We start from the raw sequence: 26,947 nt of genomic DNA, 5'->3' as shown, positions 1-26,947 counted from the left end.
ACAAATGAGTGGTTACAAGTGCTGATGTTATTTCTGTGTTAATTTGGTGCAATAGCATATCAGGTGTAGTCTTACGTGTAATTATTTACTCTCTTTCAGGTGAATTTTTGAATGGTAGTAATATAAAGATAAGTAAAAGTCTTATTCGTCATTTACTTGATGCTATTAATTATTTTTTGTAGGCTTTGAGCATGGTCAGTTCAGCAGTGATGGCTTGGACTTCGGAGACAATATATCCATGCAACATGAGATCAACCGTTTGATGTCTGAAGTAAAGCGATTGAAGGCGGAAAACAAACACTGGCGGTCTACCAATGGGGTAAGTCAACACTCGTCGACTTCTTTTTATCTCCTGAACTTTTCTTGGTCCTCACACAGTATACTGGCTACCTAGAAAGTGAAAGTCAGTAATTTATTTGTAGCGGCTTTTCTGTGTGTGGCCCTGCATAATGTATGGTGATATACTAATGTAGCAGTGGGTGAATGCTGTAGAGAAAAATCATCATAGTTGAAAAACTGACGTGTCCTAGGAGTTGTGTTGTTAAAATTTGAAATTACGCATTGCTGATAACAGTACATGAAGGGCAGAATAGTTTGCATATGGTCAAGCGGATTAAGCAATTGAGGTTGAGAAGGTAATACAGGAAGCAACCCTTGTCATAAGAGACCTTCTGTTTTCTGCACTGGATTGTGGGTAATCTGATTTTAGAACATTACACTAATTCAAGTGCCGCACTAGGATTTGCGATTAGTTTATATGCTACTATGTATGTAGTAAGTGTTTAGACTATCATAACTTGCCGATACAGGAAAACTCGCAAATATGATTGCAAGATATTTGCAGTTGCAGATAAATTTTGATTTTTAAAATTAAAAACGGAAAGCTGCCTTAATGGATAAGCATTGTTAACGAAGATTTTCGGTGGTCTTGCCTTGAATAGGTTTTTATCTCCGCTATGTGTCACCAATGTTGGTATCTAAGGAGTCCACTGCTGATAAGCCGGCCACTAAAGTAACTGTTGCCGTCTGTTTATCAATAAGAGTTTCCTGTAGCTAAGGACCTCAGGAATCTTCTGCCAAAGCAAATCCCAAGTTTGCAAGCAAGTCTTATCGAAGGCCCTCCTAGTTATATCTGTTGGCCCCTTGCAGTTCAGCAGGACACACTCGGAGCTGGGGAGAAGACTGGTACAACCAGGCACCAGATAGTGCCAGGTTCAAAGGTCAAAGTCTGGCTACTTCCTGTCAGAGAGGACTTGAAGAGTCTTCCAGAAGCTAGGAATTGCGTCTGTGATTTTGAAGTTTGCATCAAGTTGCTTTCGATTTGTGATCCTCTAATTTCCACCCGATACATCGAAGATGAAACTGTCGGGCATCTCCATTGCAGAAAACAGGTTGGTCTCAATTCTGAAAAATTTCCCTAAAAAAGAAAAGGTTTCTCAGCATTTCTTTCCTGTTTAAGCATTTTGATGTATGAAAGAGAGTCTCATTTCTATTCATAGACCTTATGCTCAATTAATTCACACAGGTTTCTTTTGCTTTGATTACCTGGTAAAGTTTTAACTTCCTCATCAGTGTTCTCTGTTGGCTTTGCCTTTTGTCTGTGGTTTTGGTCTGAAATGATAGTCGCTCTGTAATTTGGGCTGACATGACAGATGTACATTGAAGATCAAGTGTAACAGACGGAGGTCACTCCAGGTTAGCTCTGCTTGTGATTACCTTCTACTGTGGGGTTGGACATTAATGGATGTGTTAATTAAAAAGTGTGACACAAATTGGATTTGTGTTTTTTTTTGTTCTTTGCTGTGTGGTTGAAATGCTCTACATGTAGATCAACCCTGTAGTCCAGGTAAGAGTTTTGTTACGAGTAAATGGCGGTGGTATTGATAAGTTTGACTAGAATTTTAACTTTTTCCATGGATAAGCACCTTGTCCTGGCCCTGATAAGATTTTAGAATACCAAAAGAGGCACATGTCACTTAACAGAGATAAAGCCCAGCGATAGAAATATTGTATCGCCAAGTACAAACACTGTTACAAGCAGTTCCTATACAACACTAATAATTGAATTTTAAACTGCACAGGTTTTTATTCAAACAATGAATCGCATGAATGGGTTTCGCAAAGAAATGAATTTGTACTATATGTTTTTAAATATAGAATTTTGGAATACCACAATTAAGAAAAATGTCTTCCATACAGTGTATTTGGCGCTCATCAGTTAGATTGGCGGGAGAGGACATTTTTATCAACGATAACCTCAAGTAGAGGTTAGCGTGGGTAAATTGCACAATGATTTAGGCGGGGTTTTTTCTCATTTTTGGATTGCTAGGTAAACGCTTTGTATGGTGCACAGAAATTGAGAGATAAGATTTTTACCTGTGTTAGGTGAGTCATTCAGATTATACATGTCAGCAAGTTCTTTATGGCTTGTCACTGCAATTTTTTATTTCCAGAATGATTAATATTTTATGGCTCCAATTTTATTTACTCATAACGTTTTTTATTTGAAATTCCTGTTACTATGCATTTTTGTTGGAATAGGGAATGTGTGAACGAAGTTTCATTCATTGCAGACAAGTAAAATCTGTTATAATATTGTCACGCCGGATCGCATGATTATTAAAAAGGATCGTTTTTTAATTGTTTCCCCTTTCCCTGGGGCAGTACACTTTGAAGCTGTCATTGGAGAACTCTCCACATTTTCGTTTGTCTGCTTTTTCCCTTCCTCATTAATTGTGCACTCGAGCATGTTCAATTGCCACCAGTTATATGCCATTTATTTGGACAAAAAAAAGAAAAAGAAAGCATGTTCAAGGGAGGGGGGAGGGAAAGCCATTCAGCTTGATTGTCATCAGAGGTCACTGTGCTCTTGCCTGACATGAAGAAGCAATAGAGCCCTTAATAGCCTGTAATTTATTCATGATGCTTCAGTGAAGGTTTGTAAATTATATTTTTTATTGACCATTGAGAAAAAAATTCTTTAAAAAAGTGACAGTGAAGTAAACATTAAGGATTCGCTTTTGGAACAATTACACGTATGATTTATATCCCATATTTTTGGTCCCTGATCTTCTGATATCTTTTTTTGGTAAATACATGTATCAAGTTAAATATTCATGACATTGACTGCACCATAGAAAAGATAATCAAAAGTTTACCAAGTCGAAATTTCATTAAAGATTTATGTGAATTCCAGTTTTGTTGATGGACTGTTGGTACTTGGAAATATTAAGCACTTTCTGGAGGCTCCTGGCTATCAATTACCATACTGATGTAAATTTTGTGTAGAAAGACATATAACAGTCAAATTTACACAGTACACAGAATTCATCATTGAATATTAAAGAGTCACGTAGCATATCAGCGATCGACCACTGTTGGGATCAGGTTATAGATAAAAGAAATCATTACTACGTACAGCTTAAACGAACGAAATCTTGGGTCAATGCAAGTAAAATTTGCTCAATTTTCAAGCTTGTAATTTTTTTCCTGAGAAAAAAAAGCTTTGATCCACCTCTGTTGGAACACTTGTCCTTGGGTTTCCTGTGTTACTTGCATGCTCTCTTTGTTGGGGAGTTTAACAGGTAGAAATATGGTACTTGTACGATTTATGATGGGATAGGGTCCTGCAGTCTAGTTTTATTTGATGGAGGCCTAACATATGTTGACAACTTTCACATGAAATACAACATATTTTGAAATACGATGAAAATTCACAATCCTTTTATGAACGTAGCCCAAATTTTGTTTTTCTGCAACCTATCCTCATTAAATGCAGATTTACCTGTGACAAAATTTAATGCATAAACAGATTTTACATAATCATGGTTATGATTAACTTAAATGTTCTTTTGAAAAAAAAAAGGCAAAATATATCTGCATATTTGGGGAGTTGCACTTTTCATATTAAAGTTAAAAAATTGAAAAGCTGACGTGACAATCTTGAATATGTGTACCTTTGTGTGAATACATTTCGATTTGGTTGGTTTGATTTGAATGGCACATTGTGTAGACAAAGACCATGCAGATTTGGTTGTGAGTATGTTATAGGCCTTTCACCAAATCCCTTTTCCTTTGGCAACAGCTGCCTAATGATTTATAACATGTGGATGCATTTTCAAGTATGATTTAGGATGGCGTGAAATTCAATCTATTTTGAAAAGACCATCCCATTTGTCCCATGCATGAAATATGATTTCTGTGCTTTTTTTTCCCCCTCCATTATTCGGAAGATTTTTTGAACAGGAAGCATGGCCAGTACTGCGACATGCCACAAGCTGTTGGGCAATAAAACTCCTAGACCTAGTAACCCATTAAATGACCATAAACTAACACTCAGGCTGCATTCCTTCAGTGCGAATTTAAACACATTTACAAGAATGGGATAATAGCAATTTGTTTTGGTTAAACGTTTCCCAAATTTGTCCACAGCTCCCCTGTTGTAAAACATTGACAAAAATCTACTCCTGAATAGAGGCATTTGAAGAGAGCCAAAGTGTAAACACGGGCGGTTTAAGAGAGTAAATTGATTTGGATGGCAAAGTTTTTTTTCTTTTCTGTTGAAAAGCCGATCTGACAGGCTTGTGTACATGTCTTGCGCATTGGAGATATTCATACGTTTTTCTTAAGCAAACATTGTTCTAGACCTTTTCATAGGCCCACAGTAAATGAGGGGCTGACATTTAAGACCTCATCTCACCTCTATTGACACAGACACCGCTAAATATGGTCGACAGCAATGTCTATGAGGGCTGATTTTTTGGGGGGGGAACAGGAGATAATCGAAACCATTGGAAGGGCTTTTATAGTTGCAAGTGAATTAGACTGAAAGAGAGAAAATATTTCTATTCATGAGATTTGAATGGACTTATATAGAAAAGGATATTGAAGAATAAGACAAGGAAGTTTAATTTCTTTTGGTTTAAATTGTAGAGCAAGGAGGGAAAAGTACCGGAAGTTGAAAACCAGCATGTGGCCCTGCAGGATACCATCCAGGTAAGAGATAGCATTTTATCACCCCCCCCCCCCCTCCCTCTACCTGTGCAAAAAATTACGAAATCCCATGCTGCCTTATCTTAATCTTTACAAATACAGTTAAAGGGAAATCCATGTAGCGAGGACCTTGTTACTGAGAGAAGAAGAGTCCATTGTCAGTGAAGAGGTGTAAACACCTCTCTTTGATTTCAATGAACTTCATTACATTTTTAGCATACTTCACAGATAAAAATCAAATGGTTTCATTGAGAAATGTTACACCCTTGTACCATGTGCATTTATGCATGCGGACATATTAGATAATTTCGCTCTCTAAAAAATGCAGAATTGAACCATGTTTCTATTGACCCAAGGCCACGCAGGTTGGTTTATACACTGATAAAAAATTAATTTTGTTTTTTAGGAGCTTAAGGAGCAACTACGCCATGAGAAGGAACACCATCAACAGGAAACCATTCTTCTCCAGGACATGCAGTCCCAGAAAATCACTGCCATGCACAAGAAATTCAAGGCGGAAGTTGCGCAATACAAAGACAAAGTTCGGGAGCTGGAACAGAGTGCGGGTAGGTTTCATCAGTGTTCCATATATTGACCCCAGTGTATGAAATCTTGCTTTTAGAATATCTAAACCTCCATTTGTTTTGTACATGTAACTTAACATAAATCGGCAGAAAAATTTCCATTTTACAAAATGAATTGTTCATTACGTGTATTTATACATTTAAACTTTAATGTTTACCATTGAAGACTGAGATTTTATACTTGTGTACATTTTTACAGGGCAAGATGGTAACTTAGCAGAATTGGAAGCCAAACTGGAAGAGTTGCAGAAGGACCATGATGCATTAATTGCCCAGAAATCCAAAACAGATTCTCTGTTGCAGCAATGTCAACAGCAGTTACAAGGTACAGCTCAGTTGTTCAACAACTGCTGCTTCTTCATATAAACTAAAACTTATTTTCTGTACAAAAATTGGTGATGTTATAAATCTGTATCCTAGAAATAATTCATCTACTCTTAAGCAATTAAATTTACGTCTGTAAAAGTGACTAGTAATTGGGGTGTGTTTCTTACAAGTTTTAAGCAAATTAATATATGCTGGTAATGACTTTTCAATTTCAGTAAAAATATTTATTAATTTCTCATTATTTATTTTATTTCAGAAAGAGACAAAGAGCTGTCTACACTAAGACTGGAAAATGAAAAGGTCTCTTCTCAGCTCCACAATGCCAAGTACCAGCTACTGGACCAACTGGATGCAAACCATGTACATCTTTTTAGGCTTTTAGGTCCAATTTAGGGCTTTCTTTTGCAAGAGATTTATTGCACATAAGAAAAAAGTTAGCTTGTAAATGCATGTTGCTGCATTAACAGCATTCTCTCCATTCTCTGTCTTGCATCCAGTTTGTCTGTGGTTGAGTCCTTGCATGTATAGTTTTTTTAAAATGTATTTAAAGTTTTATGTAAAAAATTATAGGTATGCACATAGTTAAAAATTGGTGTGTTTTTCAATTTTTGTATGTAACATTCACTTGCATCAGAGATATTTTGAGATTGTAGATTTGTGTGTGTAATATTATTGTCTGGATGTTAGAGCTCATATTGCCCCTCCCTCTCTGTATAAAGAACAACATCTAGAGCTTCTTGTATAACAGCTTCTAGACATGGCCCCTTTTCTCTGTATTAACATCTGCAGCATGAATCCTTTTCTCTCCAATTGCCGCTTTTATTTTATTTTTTTGGACCATCTTATCATGCACTTTTGAAATTATGATGGAAAACAAACATTTCTAAAATTCTCTCCATTTGGTGTCTGGTTTCTAAACTGAAGCTATCATGCTGCAGGCCCAGTCTATTGACCTAATGTGTGACCTCCAGGAGGTGAGGAGGAACATTTCCCAGAATGCAATAGTCCGCAGAAATGCTCTGCTGAAAGAGAGGCAGGACCTGGTTGATCTAATGATCGAATCGGGTATTCAGGTTGGGACTTTGATGTCTGAACAATAATATTACACAGCAATAAGCAATAAGTTGTATTTTAATTTTTGTTTTCCAATATGTGTTTATCATTAACTGTTTTTGAAATGTAAGTTGAAACTTTGTTACAGCAAAAGAATATCAACACATCTTTGGAGATTCTGGAGGCTGAGCGGGAACAGGTGGCGCTGGAGAGTGAGCACATGTTGTCAGAAATTGGCAACACGGAGCACCAAGCTCTCACGAAAGGTACAGGGCTCTCAAAATTAAAATGTCAGACATATTATAGAGCAGATACACAGTTACTTTTGGATCCATTTCCACCATTGTGTTCTTTGTGAAGTTCTTTCAAATTTTGGTTTTTTAAGGCACTGATCTTTTAAGGTACTTCACTACACCGTGAAATAATTTCTCAAATCAGCAGGAAATTAATTGATTATGATAGAAAGCATGATGGATAAGAAATATGTATGTCAAATAGGCGAAAAATGTGCAATTTTAGATAAAAAATGATGTTTTCAAAAATTCCCTACGGTAAACATTAACAAAAGCCCCAGGTGGATTCGAACTCATGACCTGCGGTTCAGAAGCCTGATACTTTAACCACTGAGCTATGACGATATACATCTGAATCGATTGATACAAACAGTTTAACAAAACATTTAAATCGCCATCTTGTGACGTAGTGTCTTAAAAAGTATAAGACTCGGTGTAGTGAAGTACCTTAACATTGGTGGGTTTTTTTTTTGCAGATATTGTTGATTCTATTGAGAAAGAAAACATCATTTTGAAGAAAAAGAATCTAGAATTGCAAGAACAGATTGAAATATTAGAGAAGGCTGTCAAAACTTTGTCAGAAGAGAAGCAAAGGGGGAAACAGGATGAGGAAGAAAAAGGTAAGGTTACTCTTGAAAATAGCTTATAAATGTATCCATTATATTATAGAAGTGTGTTTACATCATACAAATGATTCATTAAATTGATTCTGATGTGTCTTTTAGTTGACGAGGGAGAGGATGATTGGAACACTGCAGAGATTTCAGAGTTGAGCAGTAAAAACAGTGAACTTGAGTCACGATTAAAAGAACAGATGTCCAGTCATGACAGAGATGTAGAGGAATTTGAAACCTTGAAAGCTGATTGGATGTCTGAGAAAGAGGCTCTAGAGGAAGCTCTATTTGAACTAAGAGAAAAGCTGAAGGAAAGGGAGACAACTTTCAATGTCCTAGAAGCACAAAAGGTGAATAAATGTTTTGACTTAAGGTTGCTACATGTATATGTATAAATAGAAACCTGCATTGTATAACATAGTAACATTTGTCTTGTTAAAGCATGTAGAATGCTAACCATTCATGTAACCAACAAACTAATCAGTATATCATTATCTTAGAGACCTTCCATCGTCATATGCACTCTTTATAGTTATTTAGTCACACCTTGATTTCATTGTAACACAGGGTCTGATGAAAGTGGCCCAGGAGAGGGCTAATGACCTGAGTGACTCGGAAGAGTCTAATGAAAGTAGTAATGGTGATATAGGGGCAGATATTGAAAAATTAGATCATAAAGTGGATCTTCTGGCTCAGGCTAATGCCCAACTTGAAGAGGAAAGAGATGGGCTAATTTTGGAGAAGGCATGTTTCAAAGTTTTGTCTTTTAAACTGCATTAGATTCTCTGTCATCAATTTGCATGCCTGTCTATTGTATGCATATGTTTGAACTAACGTGCTTTGAATATATTTAATATCTATTAATGTAATATAACTAAATATTGATAAGTTTTCAGAATTGGTTCTATTTTTATGGGCTTGTTATTTACACATTTATCAATAAATATATGTACAGGTATTTTTTTGTGTGTAACTAATACAAGGACTGCAGTTTAATGTATTTCAATATTCTTTTCAGGAAAAGCTTGAAAAAGAACTCTCAGCATTGAAATTGGATCTAGGTAAAAAAAATTTACATGTAGAATGAGATATTGAAATATTAAAAATGCACTGTTTTGATGTATCAAAGTCAGTTAAACTCAATATATAGTGTACAGAACTTATGATTTCTTTTCAGAGTCAGGCAATAAAGATGGTGCATTTTCAAGAGAACTAGAGGAACAGAAAGCTGTCATAGCCAGCTTGCAGGAGGAAAAGGAAGGACTGGAGACCAGTTTAGAAGAACTAGACAGTCAGCATGAAGAAGCCATGGCACAGGTGATCAATATTCGAAATGAACTACAGAAAAAAGTCTCAGTATTTGAAAAAGGATGTGATGAAAAAGACTTGCAAATCAAAGATCTCGAAAAAACAGTAGACCGTCTTCAGAAAGAGGCTCAGCAGCTAGATGACCTTGAGGAAGAAGTGTTTAACCTTCGAGAGAGTAAAGAGCAGTTAGAGACTCAGCTTCAGTCACTTCAGTCCAAAAAAAGTAGCGACCAAAGCAGTAAAGGTTGTGAGAAGTGTAGAGAGTTGAGACAGCAGCAAGAAAAGGCTGCAATGACCATCAATGAACTCCACATGGATGTGAAAGAGTTAGAGGACAAGCTGGTCAAAAGTCAGAATGAAGTCAAAGATAAGGTGTCCAAAGTTAAACAAGCCAGAGAAAGCAATGCAGAGCTGCAGAAGGCCTTGGAAGATTTGACCAGTAAATTGCAGGCTCAGGAAGAGGAGTTGAGGAGGTTCAGAGATGAGGGTGGACAGAAGGAGGAAGCGGAGACACTTCAGCAGCAGCTTAATGAGAAGTCAGAGGAGATGAAGTCTGTGGTTACAGAGCTGGAGGAGGTGAACTCTCATCTAACTGAGTACATGGAGAGACACACCAAACTGCAGATGGAGAATTCAGAACTTATCTGCAAAATCTCTGAAAGAGACAACCAGGGTAGGGAAAATCGAGAAACTATAACTCAACTGAAAGAGGAAAACCAGGAGCTCAGTGAAAGACTAAAAGAAAGCAACAATAATTCGGAAGAATTACAAAAGAAAATCAATGAATTAGAGGAAAAGAGTGAGGATTTAATGAAAGATTACAAAGAAAGTATGGGCCAAAAAGATAATGACTTGCAGAGTTTGAATACTCAGATGGAGGCATTAAGAGATGAGAAAAATAATGTACAGAGGGAACTCGATCAACTTGAGGGAGTCCTACAGCAGAAAACAAAGCATTACGAGAACTATATTCAAGAGCTGAAGAAGGGACAAGAGAGTGATTCAAGTTCCTTACAATCAGAGCGAAGCCGTCTGCTGCAAGAAGCACACGAAAAGGACATGAAGGTTCTTAACCTTGAGGAGGAAATTAAATCTCTGCAGAGTGATTTGTCCGAAACCAAGGAAACCCTGCAGTCTTCTATTGACGGTCAGCAGGGAATAAAGGGGATACTGGAGGAAAACGAGGGAACTATTAGAGAACTTAAAGAAGAAAACTCTAGTTTGCTTGAAGAAAAAGACAGACTGAAAGACACTGTAAAAGAACAAGAGGTAAAACTTCAGAATTTGGCTGCAGTGGAACAACAGTTGCTCATTCTTAATGAGGAGAAGAACACATTGAGTGAAGAATTGAAGAAGTCGAGGCAGACATTAGAAACCAAGGCAGAGAAAGAAGCTATGCAGGCTCAGACTTTGGAAGTCATCACTGATCTAGAGTCAGAGTTAAATATGTCAATGGAGAAAATAGTAAGCCTGGAGAAAGAGTTAAAACAACTCACTGAAACTGTTAAAGAAAAAGACAGGGAAATTACTACTTTGAAAGAAAGTAATTCGGAATATTTGAAAAATGCAGAGGAGAAAACTGATTCATCTAGTCTTCTAGTTTTGGTGGAAGAAAAGGAGAAGAGAATTGCATCATTAGAAGAGGAGTTGAATGAATTGAAGAAGACAGTAATTGAACAAGAATGTGGAATTGAAGAATTGAATGAAAGAAACTTGAGTCATTTAAAAGAAGCTGAAGAGAAGAGTAAGCATATGATTCAGCTTGAGACCAATGTTGCAGTTCTCAACCAATCTGTGTCAGAGAAAGATGATGCCATTGTGGGTCTGCAGAAGAAATTAATGAGAGCTGAATCTCTAGTGGAGTCAGGTAAACAGCACTTGTTGACAGATGAAGAAAAGTGCATGGCTGTAGAGCTTGCTCACCCTCGATTCCTGGCCGTTAAAGATGAACCCCCACAGGTTGAACCACAACAAGTGATGGCAACAACACTCTCTGGGGAGCATGATTCCTCAAATCCTGAAGTTGAGATTTTGACAAAAGAAAATGAACGTCTGCTGTTGGAGAATCAGGAGTTGAAGGAGAAGTTTGAGGAGGACTTGAATTCTTATAGCGAGAGGCTGATTCAGTTAGAAGAAGAAAATGAAAGTCTCAAGCAAGATTTGAAAGAGAAGAGTGAAGAATATGTAAAGTTATGCAAAATTAATGAAGACGAGGTTGAACTCTGTAAAAGGACTCAAGTCACTGTTGAAGATCAGGCGATGGAAATTTCATCATTAAAGTATCAATTATTCCAGACTGGGAAATACGACTCTGGAATGTCTAGAGATCAGAACACAAACTCAGATAATGAAAACATCAAAGATTCGATGAACGGTTCAGAAAAAATTACTGAAGAAATGATAAGTCCCGAAAAATCTTTAAGTCTCCAAAGTGGTGTACAGTCAAATGGAGTTTTGGAAAGTGAAGAAATGGAAAAACTAAAGATCCTATTGAGAGAAAAAGATACAGTTATATCAGAGTTACAGACTAATAATTCATCATTATTAAAAATGCTAGAGACAAAGTCCATTAATTCATTAGGAGATAAAACTTTAGTTGACGTGCACAAACTAGAAAATGAAGTAAAACAACTAAAACTCGAAAAAGAACAGATCTTAGCGGTAATGAATGAAAAATCTCGAGAGACAAGTAATCTAAAAAGCGAAGTGCATCGTCTGACAAATATCATAGCAGCAGAAAAAGTTGCATTGAATAAATTGCAGAAAGACAATCAGGACCTGACTCAAAACAAGGAGAAGAGTGTCGTGGAGGACATGCAGAAAGAGGCGCTTCAGAATCTGTCGCGGATAATCCGGGACAAGGATATGGAGATCGAGGCTCTGACCAGTAAGAACCAGACTCTCATCGCAGTCATGCAAGAGTCGTCAGAGAGCGGGTCACAGATCAACTCACTCATGCAGGATAAATCCAACCTGGAGAAGCAGTTGACCGACCTCAAGAACGAACGCGAGCAGATGATAACCTATCTGAACCAGAAGCACCAGGAGAGCGTGGCCTACCACGCAGAAATCCAGAGGCTGACCGAGTACATTAATGACGAGACGGAGAAGCATCAGACTCTGCAGCAGAACTATGCAGCCATTGTGCCTCAGTTTGAAGAGAAGAGTGAAAACTTGCTGAAAACTCAGAATGAACTGATTAACTATAAACATAAATTTCAGGATTTGGAGATTAAGTATGGGGAAATGGATCAGCGACTGAATGCATCGGAAACTGTGGATATTCTGACACACAATTTGAAACTTGAAGAAATAAAGAGACTTCAGGAGAGGGAAAAAGAACTTTTGGACAGTATCAAAGAAAAGGACGCTAAAGTTCAGACTCTTCACCAACAGAATTTGGAGTACGAGGAATCCCATGCCAAACAAACAGCTGAAATCTCCAGTTTGAAGAAACAACTGGATAACATGGCCTTTAAACTGCAAGGACTGCAGAGCGAGCTGAGTGATGAAGGAAGCGAGAAATCCGGTCTGGAACACCAAGTTTCTGAACAACTGTCCAACATCCAGATTCTGAAGGAGTCCAACAACCGGCTGACATTGATGCTTCAGGAAAAGGAGTTTGAAGTGAAGAGTCTACAGGAGAAGGTGCAGACCCTGCAGGCCGTGATAGAAAACAAGGAGGGGGAGTCAGGCCAGGTCAACAAGCTAATGCAGGAGAATGAGGTCGTCCTGTCCCAGGCCAGGCAGCTACAGCAGGAGAGGGACCACGCCATGATGGCCCTCAAACAGAAGCAGTCAGAGCAGTCCCAACTGTTCAATGAGGTAAAAATTTGAAAACTTTTATAATAAAAATCAACTAAATATTTAAAATACTGAAGTGTAGGAAATTTCATATTGATTTCAAATACATGGTTCAAAGAGAATGTTTTATTTATGTTGTGATTTTTCTTCCAGATTCAGAAACTAAAAGAAAAGGATGTTAAATCTCAAAGAGAATTGGAACGATTAAGAAGCCATCTTATGCAGGTAAGATTTTTACTTTTCTCTTCATTTTAAAAAAGAGGTTTTTTTTTCTGTTTTGAATTCAAATGAATTAATTTTCTTGAAATGTTTTGTTAGATGGAAGATGGCTACACTCAGGAAGCCCTTGAGGCTGAGGAACGAGAAAAGGATCTGAGGAATCGACTTGCTGTCGCTGAGGAAAAATTTATATCTTCGTCTTCATTGATGGAGTCAGCAAGGTAAGACAAAAGATAATAAACCAGCTGAACAAAAATAAAATAAAAACACTCATCACTGAGAAAATAGAAAGAACATATTCACAATAAGTGACAAACAGAATTGGCTAATGTTGTGAATGTTGTTTGTAGCCAACAAGCAAACCAGCAGACGGAGTCCCTACAGCAGCAACTACACATGCTGGCCGGTCAGCGAGATCAAGCCTACCTCCAGGTGGCGTCCCTGCAGGACCAGCTACAGCAGTACGCGGTGTCCCTCAACAATCTACAGATGGTGCTGGAGCAGTTCCAACAAGGTGGCAGGCCTATGACTGTTTTAACTAAGAGAAAGAATATTGTTTTCTATCTAGCCAAGGGATTTGGGTCCCTTATGCTCCTCTTTAAAGGAAAGCGGGATGGGCCGAAAACCTTTGGCTAGCAAAGATGGAAGTTTATTGAATAATGAGTATTGAATGTGATGTGATATGTTGTTCCTAGGTGTGATCTATTTTAACATAAGGAATGTCATGGAATTTTGTAGAAAAAGATGCCCAGCTCTCGCTTGAGGTGGAAAAGAACCAGAATGAAATTGCTGCACTCAGAAAGCAGGTCAACTCATTGCAAACTGAGCTAGGTTCTACAAAGGTAAAAATCTCATGATCCTCTCAATAGATTTCATAATTAATGTGATTGATGTTTCAGATGGGGTTAAGGTACATGTATACAGTGTACAAGTAATGATTTTGTTTTTTGAAACTGTAGGAAAAGTTGGCCGATGCAGAGGAAGGCTTAGAAGCAGCTTCGCGGTTGACAGAACAACTTGACAGGAAGGAAGAGGCATTGTCTGCCCTGAAAGAAGAAGGTATACATATTGATGCTTCATTGACCTCGCAGTAGCACACTAACTCTCCATCAATGTTGTGTGTTGTTTGTGTTGCCTGCAAAGTTTCCTGGCACTAATAAAAGCACACATAAGTAATGCACATTTTAAATATGATAATAATTAACCACAATGTTAATTAACACTAATTGATGTGATTGATAGTGGTAGATGAAAGAAGTTAATGTAATTCTGTCTTTCTAAAGCTTTTCACCTGCAAACTGCCCAGTTCAACAAATTTTCGTTGAAACAAGTTGCTTGTAAATTCTTTTTTGTGGCTTATATAGTATTTGGGATGGAACTTTTTGCTACTAGCCTATCTGCTTGAAAAGATCTTTTTTTGAGATTTTTTTTTTTGCCTAGCTTATTTGGTTGTTAACTTCATTTTATTTCCCCTGAGGCGTTTTTTGCTGCCAGGGTGAACGAGGCGACTGGTTGTCTAATATCAGCTGGTAATCCTGAGCTGGCGACGACACTCAGGGTGCTCACTGATATACGATAAACAGACCACCATATTGAACACATCGGGCAGAATTTGCAGTGAAAACTTTAATCTACCATTACACTCCTCTATCAAAACACCTCATTGCAGACTTGTTTGATATTTATATATTTACCTCTGGCATTCTGTATTTAATTCTTTTACTAACAAGTTATACTCACGTGATATTTATATTACTTGCAAATAACTTAACCCATAGTTCTACATGGAACTACATATGTACATGTAAACTATGACATGTATTACACCACTGATCATTTCAGCATGAACAAAAATTACCTCCAGATTTTTTCAGGCAAGATGCAGAATTTTTTTTTTTTTTATCTGTATATACATGTTTATATATACATGTTTATATATACATATTTGTTTTGTTTTTGGAAAAGAAAAAAAAAAAAAGAAAAATGTAAGTGTTGAAAACACAAAATGATAAAAAAAAATTTAGCAGCCGTGATATATTTTCTCTTGCCTGATCCTGATGATGTTTGCCTAATCTCAGCTGGTAATTCTGAGTTGAACAAGACCTCAAGTTACTAGCCGAGATTACACAAGTGTCTCCAGTGCCTTCACACTAACCCTCCTCCTACTCCTCCCAGCATGGAATACTTGTGCATGGAATCAAATTTGTACCAAAAAAAATAAAAGTAACAATGGACCATAGTTATTTTTTTTTTTTTATAAACTACACCCTTTCAGTAAAAGCATGGATATTAACAGGGGGATGGGTGATTTATTTAACGAAGTTGTTGTAATATTCATTCTAAACTTTGATTTTTAAAAATTAAATGTAAATGCATGTCCGTATGATAATTCTCTCACAATGCCAGCATGCCTTCATAGCAAACCATAAAGCTAACAAGTTTTATTTCATTTTTAATCTAATCAAGAATCTTACTAATAACTTTTCATAATTGACATATGTTAGTTGTATCTTATTCATTTTTGTGTGTTTTGATTATAATTTCTTTATTCAAACTATTAATCTAGCGATTAACAAAATGTGAAAAAATAAAAAGGGGGTGGGGTTAAATTATGAAACTTAGGCGATATTAAATCATATTCTTGCAAGCTTAGGTAAATAAATCTGTGTGATAACTTCTGGAGATTTGGTACTGTGCTCTATGCTTCAAAAACAAATTTTCCTGGCTTGGACTTCAACAATTTCTCTTGGATATGACTATTTCTGGAGATAAAACGCATTGGAACGTAAGAAGAGAAAACTTCTACAAGAACTTGGCCATTGTGAGTGAGTATTACATCAGGTACTGAGTGAAAGTAGTTCAGTACCTTCTGTGATATTCTTACACAGTGAGTCGCCTGCAGTCACCTTGGAAACAAGGGTATCCTTTGTAAAAAATTTGTAGTCTAGATCGATTTATTCTTTCCAAATAAAGATACAGTACATGTAGATTATTAGAGCTGAACTGTGTCAAAATCACTGGGTTTTTGGTCATTTTAATGAAATAGAATGACTTACAATATCACATGGTTCTCTCTATTGTAGTTCAAATCCGTGAGAAATCATTAAAGACTATGGAGGATGAAGTTCATCGCTTGAGAGTTTCCACTGACAATAAAATTGATAAGTATGTTTTAGAATAGCTGCAATAATGTAGTTCTCTCCAAATTTCTTTTCTTTTGTTTTAGGAGGGAAAATGTTTAATGAAAAATTAATTATGGCTACATTATTCCATCTAGTATGAGAATAACACAGTAAACGACCAATCTAATTTGATCATTTTTAATATGCTGAACACATATGGTAGTTCATTATGTTTTGATTTTTTTTCCTCCAGGCTTGTCATCAAGAACATGTTGTTGAGTTACTTACTCTCCCCCAGAAATAAACAGCCAGAAGTCCTGAGGGCATTGGGAGGGATACTAGGCTTCTCGGAGGAAGATTTTGAAAAGGTATACCTTGTTTTCCATTTCACCTCTCTGTTGTTAAAAAAAATTGCATGTTCATTGTGACATTGCTACACATACCAATATATGTTCATTGTGACATTGCTACACATACCAATATATGTTCATTGTGACATTGCTACACATTCCAATATATGTTCATTGTGACATTGCTACACATACCAATATATGTTCATTGTGACATTGCTACACATACCAATATATGTTCATTGTGACATTGCTACACATACCAATATATGTTCAGGTTGGCTGTTGTGATTATTATACACTAAAGGTTTTTTAGATCACTGGTACCTCCAAGAGCTGGGTGTCGGGGTTGTTGAGGTTCGGTGGCTCCCCAGCCCATGCCACCCCCACCCCCACAACCCCCATCAGAAATGTCCCCACTCATGTACAATCCACACCAAAGGCTGAAACAGTAAGTTAACTAAAAATCCCACTAAAATTACCAACCAAATTTGTGATGTGAACATATTTTATTTTTAATTTAGAAGTTGATAGTGCTGTGAAAATGCCTCAAGATATACAGGAATTTAGTATATAAACACTAAGACACAGGGGTTGGGACTTCCAACTTACTTGCATATTTATAGGATTTGCGGTTTGAAGTTTGAAATACATGTACTAAATTTCAACTATTTTTATCACCATGGTTAAATCTTTTTAGTAGAGTAAATGACAAACTTCTGTTTTCTCTTTATTCAGTCATTCTCAGAGCTGTTTGTGAAGTTCCTGGAGACTGAGTCGTCTCCCACTCCTCCCGTCATGAAGCTCCCAGCCGAGGACATGGCTCGAGACGTCCAGCGCCATAAACAGGCCCAGAAAGACAGTTACAATCCATTTACTGCCCCCCGCCATGTTTCCATGCCTGGGGGTGGGGCAAGTGATCATAGGAGCTCCCCAATCCTCATGTCAGGTGCTCCTATGTCGCCAATGACCTTGTTTGCCCCAGCAACAACCCCTCAACTTCAGTCCAGTGATGGACAAACGACCACACAGAACACTTCTAGTGCAATTCTTAAAAATGTTCTTGAGACCAGATAACATGAAGCACTTGTTATTTATTTATTTTGTTGATTAAATATGTACTTTGTAGGGGTCAAACCATCAATAAGTTTTACATGAATTTTCATTGGGTGTTTGTGTGATACATGTAATAGTTTAATGCGATGAACATGCATTTTCTTATATGGAGCTGGTCAATTTGAAAATCAGGTTGGCACATGCTGCATTGTGATTTTAGATGCATCACTGGTCAATGAAAGACTTGGTGTCTGGAAGCTTTATTTTTATAAAATGATGAATTATGTTACTGTATATATTCACCATAAATTTTATGAAAATGTATATACAATATGTGAACTTTAACTGCATTTTTGTCATGTATGCAGAAATTGGGACACTATAAGAAAATGAAGGTATTACCACAAATAATAAAAGAAAGAAAAAAATATTTGAATAAAAATATTTAAAATTTAGCATTTTCCTGTTTTTGTTTAAAATATTAAGGGAGATAAAGAGGCTAATTTGTGTGCGATTACATGTATATGTACTTCTGATTTACTATGTTCCTTCTGAGCAAATTAAGTTGGGCTTTTCTTTATTCTTAAAACCCAGTGTTGTACATGAACCACAAAATGAACATACATGTAATTCACTATTGTTTATGAATTTTATTGGAAAACCATTCAGTAACAAAGCATATATATATCAAGGTTTTTTCAAAAAAAAAAAAAAAAGAGACTAGCTTTCAATTCTACGAACGACCATTTAATAATATGGTCTTTGTCATTTTGGTAATTTATCAAAATACATTTAAATACATGTATATAAGTATGCATTAAATGATAGAATGAGAGTGAATTGGAATGACATGGTAATGACAACAGAATACAAAATTTTCATATAGAAAGCTCTAACTGTCATTCTTATACCTTGTACATGTATTTCATTTTTAAAAAATAGATTACAGAACTTGAAATTTTATTAACAACTGTAATGGTTTAAAGGATGTGCATAATCAAATTCATAGGTACATATGTACTGGTAAAATAAATCATTGCAGAATTAAAAAAAAGTATTTTTAATAGAGTCTGATGTTATAAATAGAAACTATTAGACTGTCACATGTAGAATTAAAAAAAATATATATATTCAAAAAGTTTGTGAAAATTTGAAAAGAATATATTTATTCATTTTATATCAGTTCAGGTAGACATTTCTTATGACAAACAATCATAATAAATTTAATGTACACAACAGTATCATTTTAAATAAGCTCAAAATGTTTAAAAGTATTTCAAAACAATTAAAGTATTTCTGTAAATATGAATCATTAATCATCGTTAAATTTGGCCCCCATAATTCGCCATCTTTTAAGTGTTTCTGGTACAATAAAATGTTATGTTATATTTTAGAAGAGTTGATGTAAAAATTATTTTTCACCTATTTATTAGATTTATTTGCACTCACTGGCAGTATATGACGTCAGAAGTGACGCTATTTCTATAAATCAATCAAAATCAGTCAAAAATTGACATTTTTCCTATCTTTTAATGAATGGAAAATAAAGAGAGCATGCTTGAACAAGGAAAATTTTTTTTATCACTTATTAGCCTTGGCGAGATACATCTCTGATTAAACAAGAGATGTTTGTGAAACATTTATGCCCCCCTCCCTTAGAAACATCCACAAAGAAAATGAACGTAAACTGCAAATAACTGGTATTTTTCTAAGTCCAAGGGCCATAACTCTGTCGAAAATTGCTCGATCGTACCCAATATCGAACTTGACCTAGATATTATTTAGATAAATCTGTATATAAAATTTCATATCTATATGTGCACCCTCTGCGAAGAAAATGCGCAGAAACTGCAAATAACTGGAATTTTTCTATGTCCAAGGGCCATAACTCTGCCGAAAATTGCTCGATCATACCCAATATCGAACTTGACCTAGATATTATCATGATAAACCTGTATACCAAATTTCATTTCAATATGTTCATCCTCTGCTAAGAAAATGAGTGGAAACTGCAAAAAACTAGAATTTTTCTAAGTCCAAGGGCCATAACTCTGTCGAAAATTGCTTGATCGTACCCAATACCGAACCTGACCTAGATATTATCATGATAAATCTATATACCAAATTTCATTTCAATATGTTCATCTCCTGCGAAGAAAATGAACGGAAACTGTTGGTGGACCGACCGACCGACAGACAGCAGCAAAGCAATATGCCCTCCCTTCTTCGAAGGGGGGCATAAATATTTTGTTCAAGCATGCACTCTGTCTTTCCTGAAAGAAAAACTGCTTGAACACAAGCGGCTTAATGCTAAAAATGCAAACATGGCGGGAAAAGGTTGTCTTTATGATGTCATATTTCTAAATTGTGGGCAGTTGAATCAAAATGAACATTATGTAAAATCATCACATTTATCTGTACAAAGAAAACAAAGAATTACAGTAAAATGATGATGTTCATTTTATGGGGCCATTTTAGGCCCATATCATATATAGTTCTTTGAAAGAAGCATTACAAATTATAACTACAATTTCCAAAAGTGTCAAAGCTTGGTTTACTTTTAACAACAACAACAACCAACTCCCCATACTTTCACATCAGGGTAAATTGTTTGTGAATGAATATACAGCTATAACAGAAGTTTAAATATTACTCTACAAATTGAAAAACTCAATCAAAACAGGTTCATTATACAAAAAAGTATTCAGTATACAAAGAAAAGGTAGAGATGTTGACTAAAAATCTGCAATGCTTTGAATTTGAGTTTTGAATGCCAAAAAATAAAAAAGAATGAAAGAGAAAATCCTATCATCACAAAAGAATTACAAAAAGGAATTACAAACTATAACAGAATATTTTTCTAAAACAGATTGCACCCTGATATTCCAGAACAAAACTATGTGTAAATGTAATTCAGTTGTGGATAGCATAGGGTTTGAGCAGAGCTCTGGAGTTTGAGTAACATTCTGGTTCATATTCTCGTTGTCTTCTAATCTAATACGTGTACAATATAAAAAGGCTATGAAAAAATACATACACTTTATGAAAACTTGCCATGGACCATCTTAAGCATGTACAATTGTAAATGGATTTGATAGGTAGCTTTCAAATGGGGATGAATATTGTTGGACAGGACTTGGCAAAATCATGGTTGTTATATATATTTCACGTAATTTCTCAGTGTAAACAATGAAAGTTAAATTCATGACTACCAGAAATCAAATCAAGTACACAGCATTCTCGTTCTTAACTAAATGTACATGTATTTTTTTTTAAATTGTAATACATATGTAAATGGCCATGAAAAAAGTTATGAAAATACATGTTTTGAGGACTTACAAAAAAGGGGTAAAGAATATTACCTACTGAACAATCTCATTTAAGAAATACAAAACTTTTGATCTTCCTCCTATAATACACAACAGATGTACAAAACTATAATTAAGAGAACTCTATGCTCATTTTCACTATTCTGGCATGAGGTTCATAAATTGTATATTGTTATAACTTTAATCTTTGACTCAAAATAATTGATCAGCCTTGGGGGGAGGGGGAGTTCTGATTGAAATATAAGGCACAATTGTATGGCTGATTGACACATATTCAAAACTGGCAGCTGCAAATTATAAATAATATGTATATAGATTTATGATTTATCAGTTAGACTGATGAATATTCATACAAAATTTAACAATATTTATGCTACAAAACAGACTGGCATTTTTTGTACAGCATAAATGCTATTGGGACATTATTGGTCATCAATGCTTGCATGGATTAAATGTTGGTTACTTATGAGGCAAAAAGGCAGGGAACACTGACCAACATTTAGCAAAATAAAAACCATGTATATCATAAATAGTTAACCGATGTCGGGTACATACACAGTCAATATATTTTTCATTAAATTTTAGTAAGCATGTTTAATATAAATTCTATCACATTTATAAAAATTGTGCATTTAAAAGCACTAATGCACAGTAAAAATATATTATGTCAGACCTGGGAATATAATACTGTGGAATCATTTCAATTTTTTGAAAAGTTCAAGAGGATATATCCGATAAATAAACTTTAAATTTAGAAATTAATTTTTTTAAAAATGTGTTTCCTTATTTGTTTAAGACACATATTACATTGTACTGGCTACATGATTCGTACGAAATAAACAAACAACTGAGCCGTCACAAATTCTAACGATTCCACAGTACATCCTCTTGTTTATGACACTGCACAAGTCCTGTTTGAATGATTGGTCGTGGAGGGTGGGGAGCGGATGGTGGGGGGTGGGGACGTACAGATACAGCCGCACAGACCCCTCTGTCTAGCATGCACATCATGAAACATGGTCTGGCACTCATCGATGTATTCCTCGTACAAGTTATCTAGGCGGGTTGCCGCGGCAATCTGCTCTTGACGAGCTGGTACCTCTAATGCTACGGCACAGCTGATTGTACAGGCCCAGTGTTGAAAAGGAACACAGGTGTTTCCTAGGTACGGGTTTTTAAAAGTGATCACCTTGTATCCTGAAAAAAAAGAAAATGTGGATTAAATATTTGTAAGTAAAACCCACATCAATTTATATTTTCTGTGAAGAATAAATTATAGTTGTTATATAATGGTGAGGTTGTCAATGATGAAAGAAGATTAAAGGTGTTTAAGTCATTGATAAACTTAATGATTTATCAAAATGGAAAATAAAATTCAGAAAAGCACTTCTTGATATTTGTGTTCCTATCTAATAAATTATGAAGAAGTCCATGGACCCCATTGCTCACATGAACACCAATAACCAGCTGTGACACAAAGACCTCATTTGCTTACTATGATACAAGACAGTATCATGTCTAAATGCCTACCTATCTCATACAAAACAATAATCTCATAAGACATTATTATCTAACTTAAAAGCTTTATAAGTAACATTGCTTTTATTTAACACTTTTCCTGCTTATTTTTTCATAAATTCTACAAATTATATTCTAGCTATCCAATCAATTTTCTCTCAACTTGCATACTTGTACACTCAGAAAAAAATATTGTATCATTAGACATATGTGTAACTGCCAACCAGTCATAGCATGGTTAGCATCTCGCATTATTTTTTCATTTTTCACTATCCTCTCTTTAATCTAATATTATCTCCCCTTATAAGTAGAATTGGCCCTTCATTTTTACATTTCAAAATGATGGTTTGTTTTAAGATTCTTTGAAATTTGTCCCATTAACATGGTTCCATAGCAGAAGTCTTCAGAACTTATAAATTTACTGTGGTGACATAGACAAATGCAGCTTTGCCCAACAAATTTTTATCAAACAAGAAGATTTTGTGCCTCAACAATATTTAAATACCGTACATGTACTGGTATACAGTTATTTTACATGTTACAATACAGTTACTTATACCCCTAAATAATTAGTTTACCTGGTTGATAACGAAAGGAGGCACTGTTGCAATAATGGCACACCTTAAACTGGTGATAAATTTCTGACAAGTATTCTTGTAATATCACAGAAATGCTAGGATCTTCGAAAAAGTCAATCTTCATTCCGATCACAGTTTTAGCGGCCCAGAACTGGAGGGACCTTGGATTTCTCTCGGATTCACTGTGAGCACCTTCAGAGGGGATAATGCGGTAGCCCACATCTGTGTGGTACCACATGAACGTGGATTTGAAGTAATTGTGGTTACCATGCCGGTGAACAGTTCGTATGGCAGGCATTTTCAACAGGAAGCCTGGGAGGGCATCCAGAAGGTTATTGTCCAGCATTAGAGTTTTTAATTTCCGACAAAAAGTCAGAGAGTATGGAATTGATTGCACTTGAAGTTTGTTGTTGGTTAGGGCCAGAAATCGTAGATTCTTCATTCGCCCAATGTCTACTGGAAGTTTATCCAGGCAATTATACTTCAGGGAAAGGAGTTTTACATTAGGGCACTTAAAAATCTGAAGGAAAATTAAAGAAATAGCTATATACTGTGGTTTCATCAATATTCGTTGAATACCAATTTTCGTGGATTTCGTTGTTAAGTTGATCCACGAAATTAAATGTTCATTGAAGTTCAATTTCAACTAACATTTTGTATTGATTGGATCATTGGCCACGAAATTACGTATCCTTGAAACTGTGGTTTTTTTAAAATCCCCGAAAATTGACACCCATGAAAATAAATGAAACCACAGTACCTGAAATGTATATTCAGTATATTCCTATATAAATTCAGTATATTCATCATTCAATTTATGCCAATTTATAAGTTATAACTGTTCATAGTGTTTTCATCATGTTACTTTCCCATTCTTACCTCTTTTGGCAAAGTGTTGTCTTCGCCATACTTGAAGATGCTATCCAAATGAAACTCGGTAAAGTTGTAAGTATTCAGATATGTCTTCAGAAGAGTTTCTAAAAGGTGCAAATACCCGGGTAATAATTATATGAGAGCTAATACAATACATAGCACAATACTCCAGTATACCTGTACAAATGAGTTAGATCATATAGAAGTAAGAAACATATCAAATTGTCTGTATATGTCTAACAAACCATCAGTCAATAATATTCAATTATTTGGTTTTTGGTTAAAAACTAGATTTATTGGATTTCTTTTTATTAAAAGAACCTTAAACATATAATATTGTATAGTGCTCTAATCTAAGTAAATTTAGCAAAATATAGAGAAGTTAAAACAGTAAAAACTATTTTTAAAATCACAATACCAAACCTATGAAATGAAGGTCTTGCATATAAAAAGGCATTAAAAATGTATCCAATAATTTGTCCAATTACCTCCTGGTCTTCTAACATTGCCTAACTTCTCTCTTTCTAGATCCTGCAGTATGAGCTGGAGGAGATACTTTGGCCTGTTGTGAAGAGCTACTGACAGGAACCACATACTCTGGGGTATGTTCTGTTAAAAAAAAAGATAGAAGGTAAATATGTAAAATAATAAAACTTGCTTTTTATACACAGAGCTCTAGCAATGTTTTTCCCGGACCCTATCAAATTTACCACTCCATTGTTATAATGGCTAAAAGTAACGCGATGTGTGCTCTGTGCTCCCCGTCTAAGAATAACAAAATTTATAAATACAGTCGTTTTACCGGTAACGAATATTTGCTAGTAACGAATAATTTTTAGAAAAATTATTGGTGAAAGACGAAGTTAAGGCAGGGGCTGACAAATCCAAATGCCCGACGCCAGGGTGCAAATGGTTTTTCCGATCGGGCAAGTATAAAATCGGTAGGGACTTGCCCGTGGGCAAGTGACTTTTTAAACTTTCACATATGTACTGAAAATGAAAGTACCGTATTTTGCCGAATATATTACACACTTTTTTCTAGAAAAATTTTTACAATCTAAGGGTGCTTAAATTATACAACAAAGACGTGTGCGCTTGTGACCTGTTATCTCGTACATTCACCTAAGGTGACAGAAATTATCAAAACACCCAAAACTGTTAATAAAATGTTTGTTTTTTACCTTTAAAACAAATCCAACTAAATATCAACATGTTATGTGTTGATTTTTTAACACACTCTCGAGAAAACCAAGAGGAAGAGATGTTGAATCAAAACTATTAATATTTTATGAAGAGTATTAAAAGTGGAAAAATTTAAAGGGAAGGGCAAAAACATCGTACGGTATGTGTATTGTTTATTTTTAATCACAATAAAGAATTTGGTTGGGCTAGTAGATATTGAGGTAGGGCAAGTAAATTTTGCCTTGCCGCTTGCCCGAGGGCAAGTGCTTTAAAAATGTATTTGTCAGCCCCTGGTTAAGGTTTCAAAAAATCCTAGCTAGGTAATTATAAAACAGAAATAAATATTCTATCAGTGTGTGAAATTGTTTGACATTTGCACGATTATATTTACCGTATTGTTTACAGATTAAAAAGGTGACCCAGATATGAGCTGCCGGAAGTGCAAGGTAAAAAAAACGAAAGTGTGAAAACAATTAAGCCTAACTAAGAAAATAAGTTTGTTATTGGCCCCTATTTAGTGGACAATTATTAATTATGGTCCATTTAAAAAGGTTATGCATCATATCAAATAATTATTGCGCTTTGAATGAAATTACGACTTCAAATAGAACCACGTGTAGTTTTCCTAGTAACGGTTCATTGCGACAGAAGCATCATTTGGCTGGATATATTGACAGATATACGGGCAAAACAAAGGCAAATGGCAGTTACTTATCATCAATTACTATTATAGAGTGTTTCTATGAAAATTCAATTTCATAAAGTAACGCAAATAAAAATTCTGCAAGTCCAGTTTCAATTTGACGGGAAAACGGTATGACAAAAATAACGATCATATTATTTGTTTAAAAGACATATTTCCACAATTATTTTTCCTTCTTCATTTATAAGTCTATTAACACGTACCTCTAGTATATTTTTGAAATTAATTCACCTCAAAATATTCGGTCAGAAGTAATATAGGGCGCTTGATTCGATACTGGAAAACGAATTCGAAACTAGGAAAATGGAGGGGGTGTTGAAATTACTATCTCCATAATTCATCCTTTATATTTTTGGAAGTTTGATACTATAGTTTAGAAGGACAAAGATACGTGATTTAAACAAAAAATAAAAACATTTGGAATTCCATTAATATTAGTTGCATGCACGACGAAAGTGCATACTGGTTCGTTACCGGTAAAACGACTGTACTAAGACATTGAAGACGGGTACATCTTTCTAAACAAATTTATATATTATATAAACATCAGATAGTTGATAAAGCAAAATCCATACACAGACTCGATTGAAATAATTCATTTCTTTTTCCTTAAAAACAATCATAATTCATGTTAAATAAACACAGGGAAGTGTACCTCTTGAACATCAAGATGATCAAATTACAATTATCAGAGAAAAGAAAAAAATTCAAATACCCCCATCATTAGCAGATCCACATAAGTGTAAGACTGGTCGTCGCTTTCTTTGTTGGCCAGTTTTTGTTTTAGGTCTCGCCATTGCTCTGGATGTTTATCAAATTTTTTCAGCAGCAGCAACTCAAAACCATGGAAAATCTCAGCCATTCCTCGCCAACTGAGTCGTATAGACTTCCTTAGCTCATAATTGTTTTGAAATTCTAATCATCACATAACTATGTTTTTGAATAAAGAATAAATAAACCATTCTACACCTAGTAGGCTAGTCAGTCGGTTTTGAGTCAGTCTTTACTTTCGTTTTGTACGTAAAGATAAGTCGTTCTATAA

The 26,947-nt window shown here is 35.4% G+C and overlaps 2 protein-coding genes across 11 annotated transcripts in view; one reads left to right on the top strand and one right to left on the bottom strand.

The window, feature by feature from the left end:
• The window catches only part of LOC128178119 (thyroid receptor-interacting protein 11-like), a 33,696-nt gene extending 15,519 nt beyond the window's left edge, over window positions 1–18,177 (top strand). For 4 of the 10 annotated variants that reach the window (XM_052845128.1, XM_052845134.1, XM_052845133.1 and 1 more), the window contains exons 5-25: window positions 183–319; window positions 4,933–4,995; window positions 5,399–5,558; window positions 5,776–5,901; window positions 6,160–6,263; window positions 6,842–6,976; window positions 7,105–7,222; window positions 7,726–7,869; window positions 7,975–8,213; window positions 8,431–8,607; window positions 8,882–8,924; window positions 9,041–12,996; window positions 13,129–13,200; window positions 13,294–13,415; window positions 13,545–13,708; window positions 13,933–14,036; window positions 14,154–14,253; window positions 16,278–16,359; window positions 16,570–16,684; window positions 16,983–17,117; window positions 17,405–18,177. In XM_052845128.1, the coding sequence (XP_052701088.1) occupies window positions 183–319; window positions 4,933–4,995; window positions 5,399–5,558; window positions 5,776–5,901; window positions 6,160–6,263; window positions 6,842–6,976; window positions 7,105–7,222; window positions 7,726–7,869; window positions 7,975–8,213; window positions 8,431–8,607; window positions 8,882–8,924; window positions 9,041–12,996; window positions 13,129–13,200; window positions 13,294–13,415; window positions 13,545–13,708; window positions 13,933–14,036; window positions 14,154–14,253; window positions 16,278–16,359; window positions 16,570–16,684; window positions 16,983–17,117; window positions 17,405–17,743 (6,635 nt within the window). In that variant the 3' untranslated portion in view covers window positions 17,744–18,177. Of the gene's footprint in view, window positions 1–182; window positions 320–1,463; window positions 1,696–1,717; window positions 1,847–2,177; window positions 2,386–4,932; window positions 4,996–5,398; window positions 5,559–5,775; window positions 5,902–6,159; window positions 6,264–6,841; window positions 6,977–7,104; window positions 7,223–7,725; window positions 7,870–7,974; window positions 8,214–8,430; window positions 8,608–8,881; window positions 8,925–9,040; window positions 12,997–13,128; window positions 13,201–13,293; window positions 13,416–13,544; window positions 13,709–13,932; window positions 14,037–14,153; window positions 14,254–16,277; window positions 16,360–16,569; window positions 16,685–16,982; window positions 17,118–17,404 lie in introns of those variants that run through there. The other 6 variants (XM_052845138.1, XM_052845137.1, XM_052845136.1 and 3 more) reach the window with 6 other exon arrangements.
• On the bottom strand, window positions 17,757–26,915 carry LOC128178121 (uncharacterized). Its single transcript, XM_052845139.1, has 5 exons — window positions 26,621–26,915; window positions 24,509–24,629; window positions 24,027–24,124; window positions 23,148–23,667; window positions 17,757–22,248 (listed from the first exon to the last, which is right to left on the bottom strand). Exons 1-5 carry the CDS (start codon window positions 26,765–26,767, stop codon window positions 21,944–21,946), a joined length of 1,191 nt encoding a protein of 396 aa, XP_052701099.1. The 5' UTR covers window positions 26,768–26,915; the 3' UTR covers window positions 17,757–21,943.
• Between the last annotated feature and the right edge of the window lie 32 nt (window positions 26,916–26,947).

This window comes from Crassostrea angulata, chromosome 3 (assembly GCF_025612915.1).
Source record: "Crassostrea angulata isolate pt1a10 chromosome 3, ASM2561291v2, whole genome shotgun sequence".
Taxonomy (NCBI): domain Eukaryota; kingdom Metazoa; phylum Mollusca; class Bivalvia; order Ostreida; family Ostreidae; genus Magallana; species Magallana angulata.
This window is presented reverse-complemented; position numbering and strand designations above follow the sequence as displayed.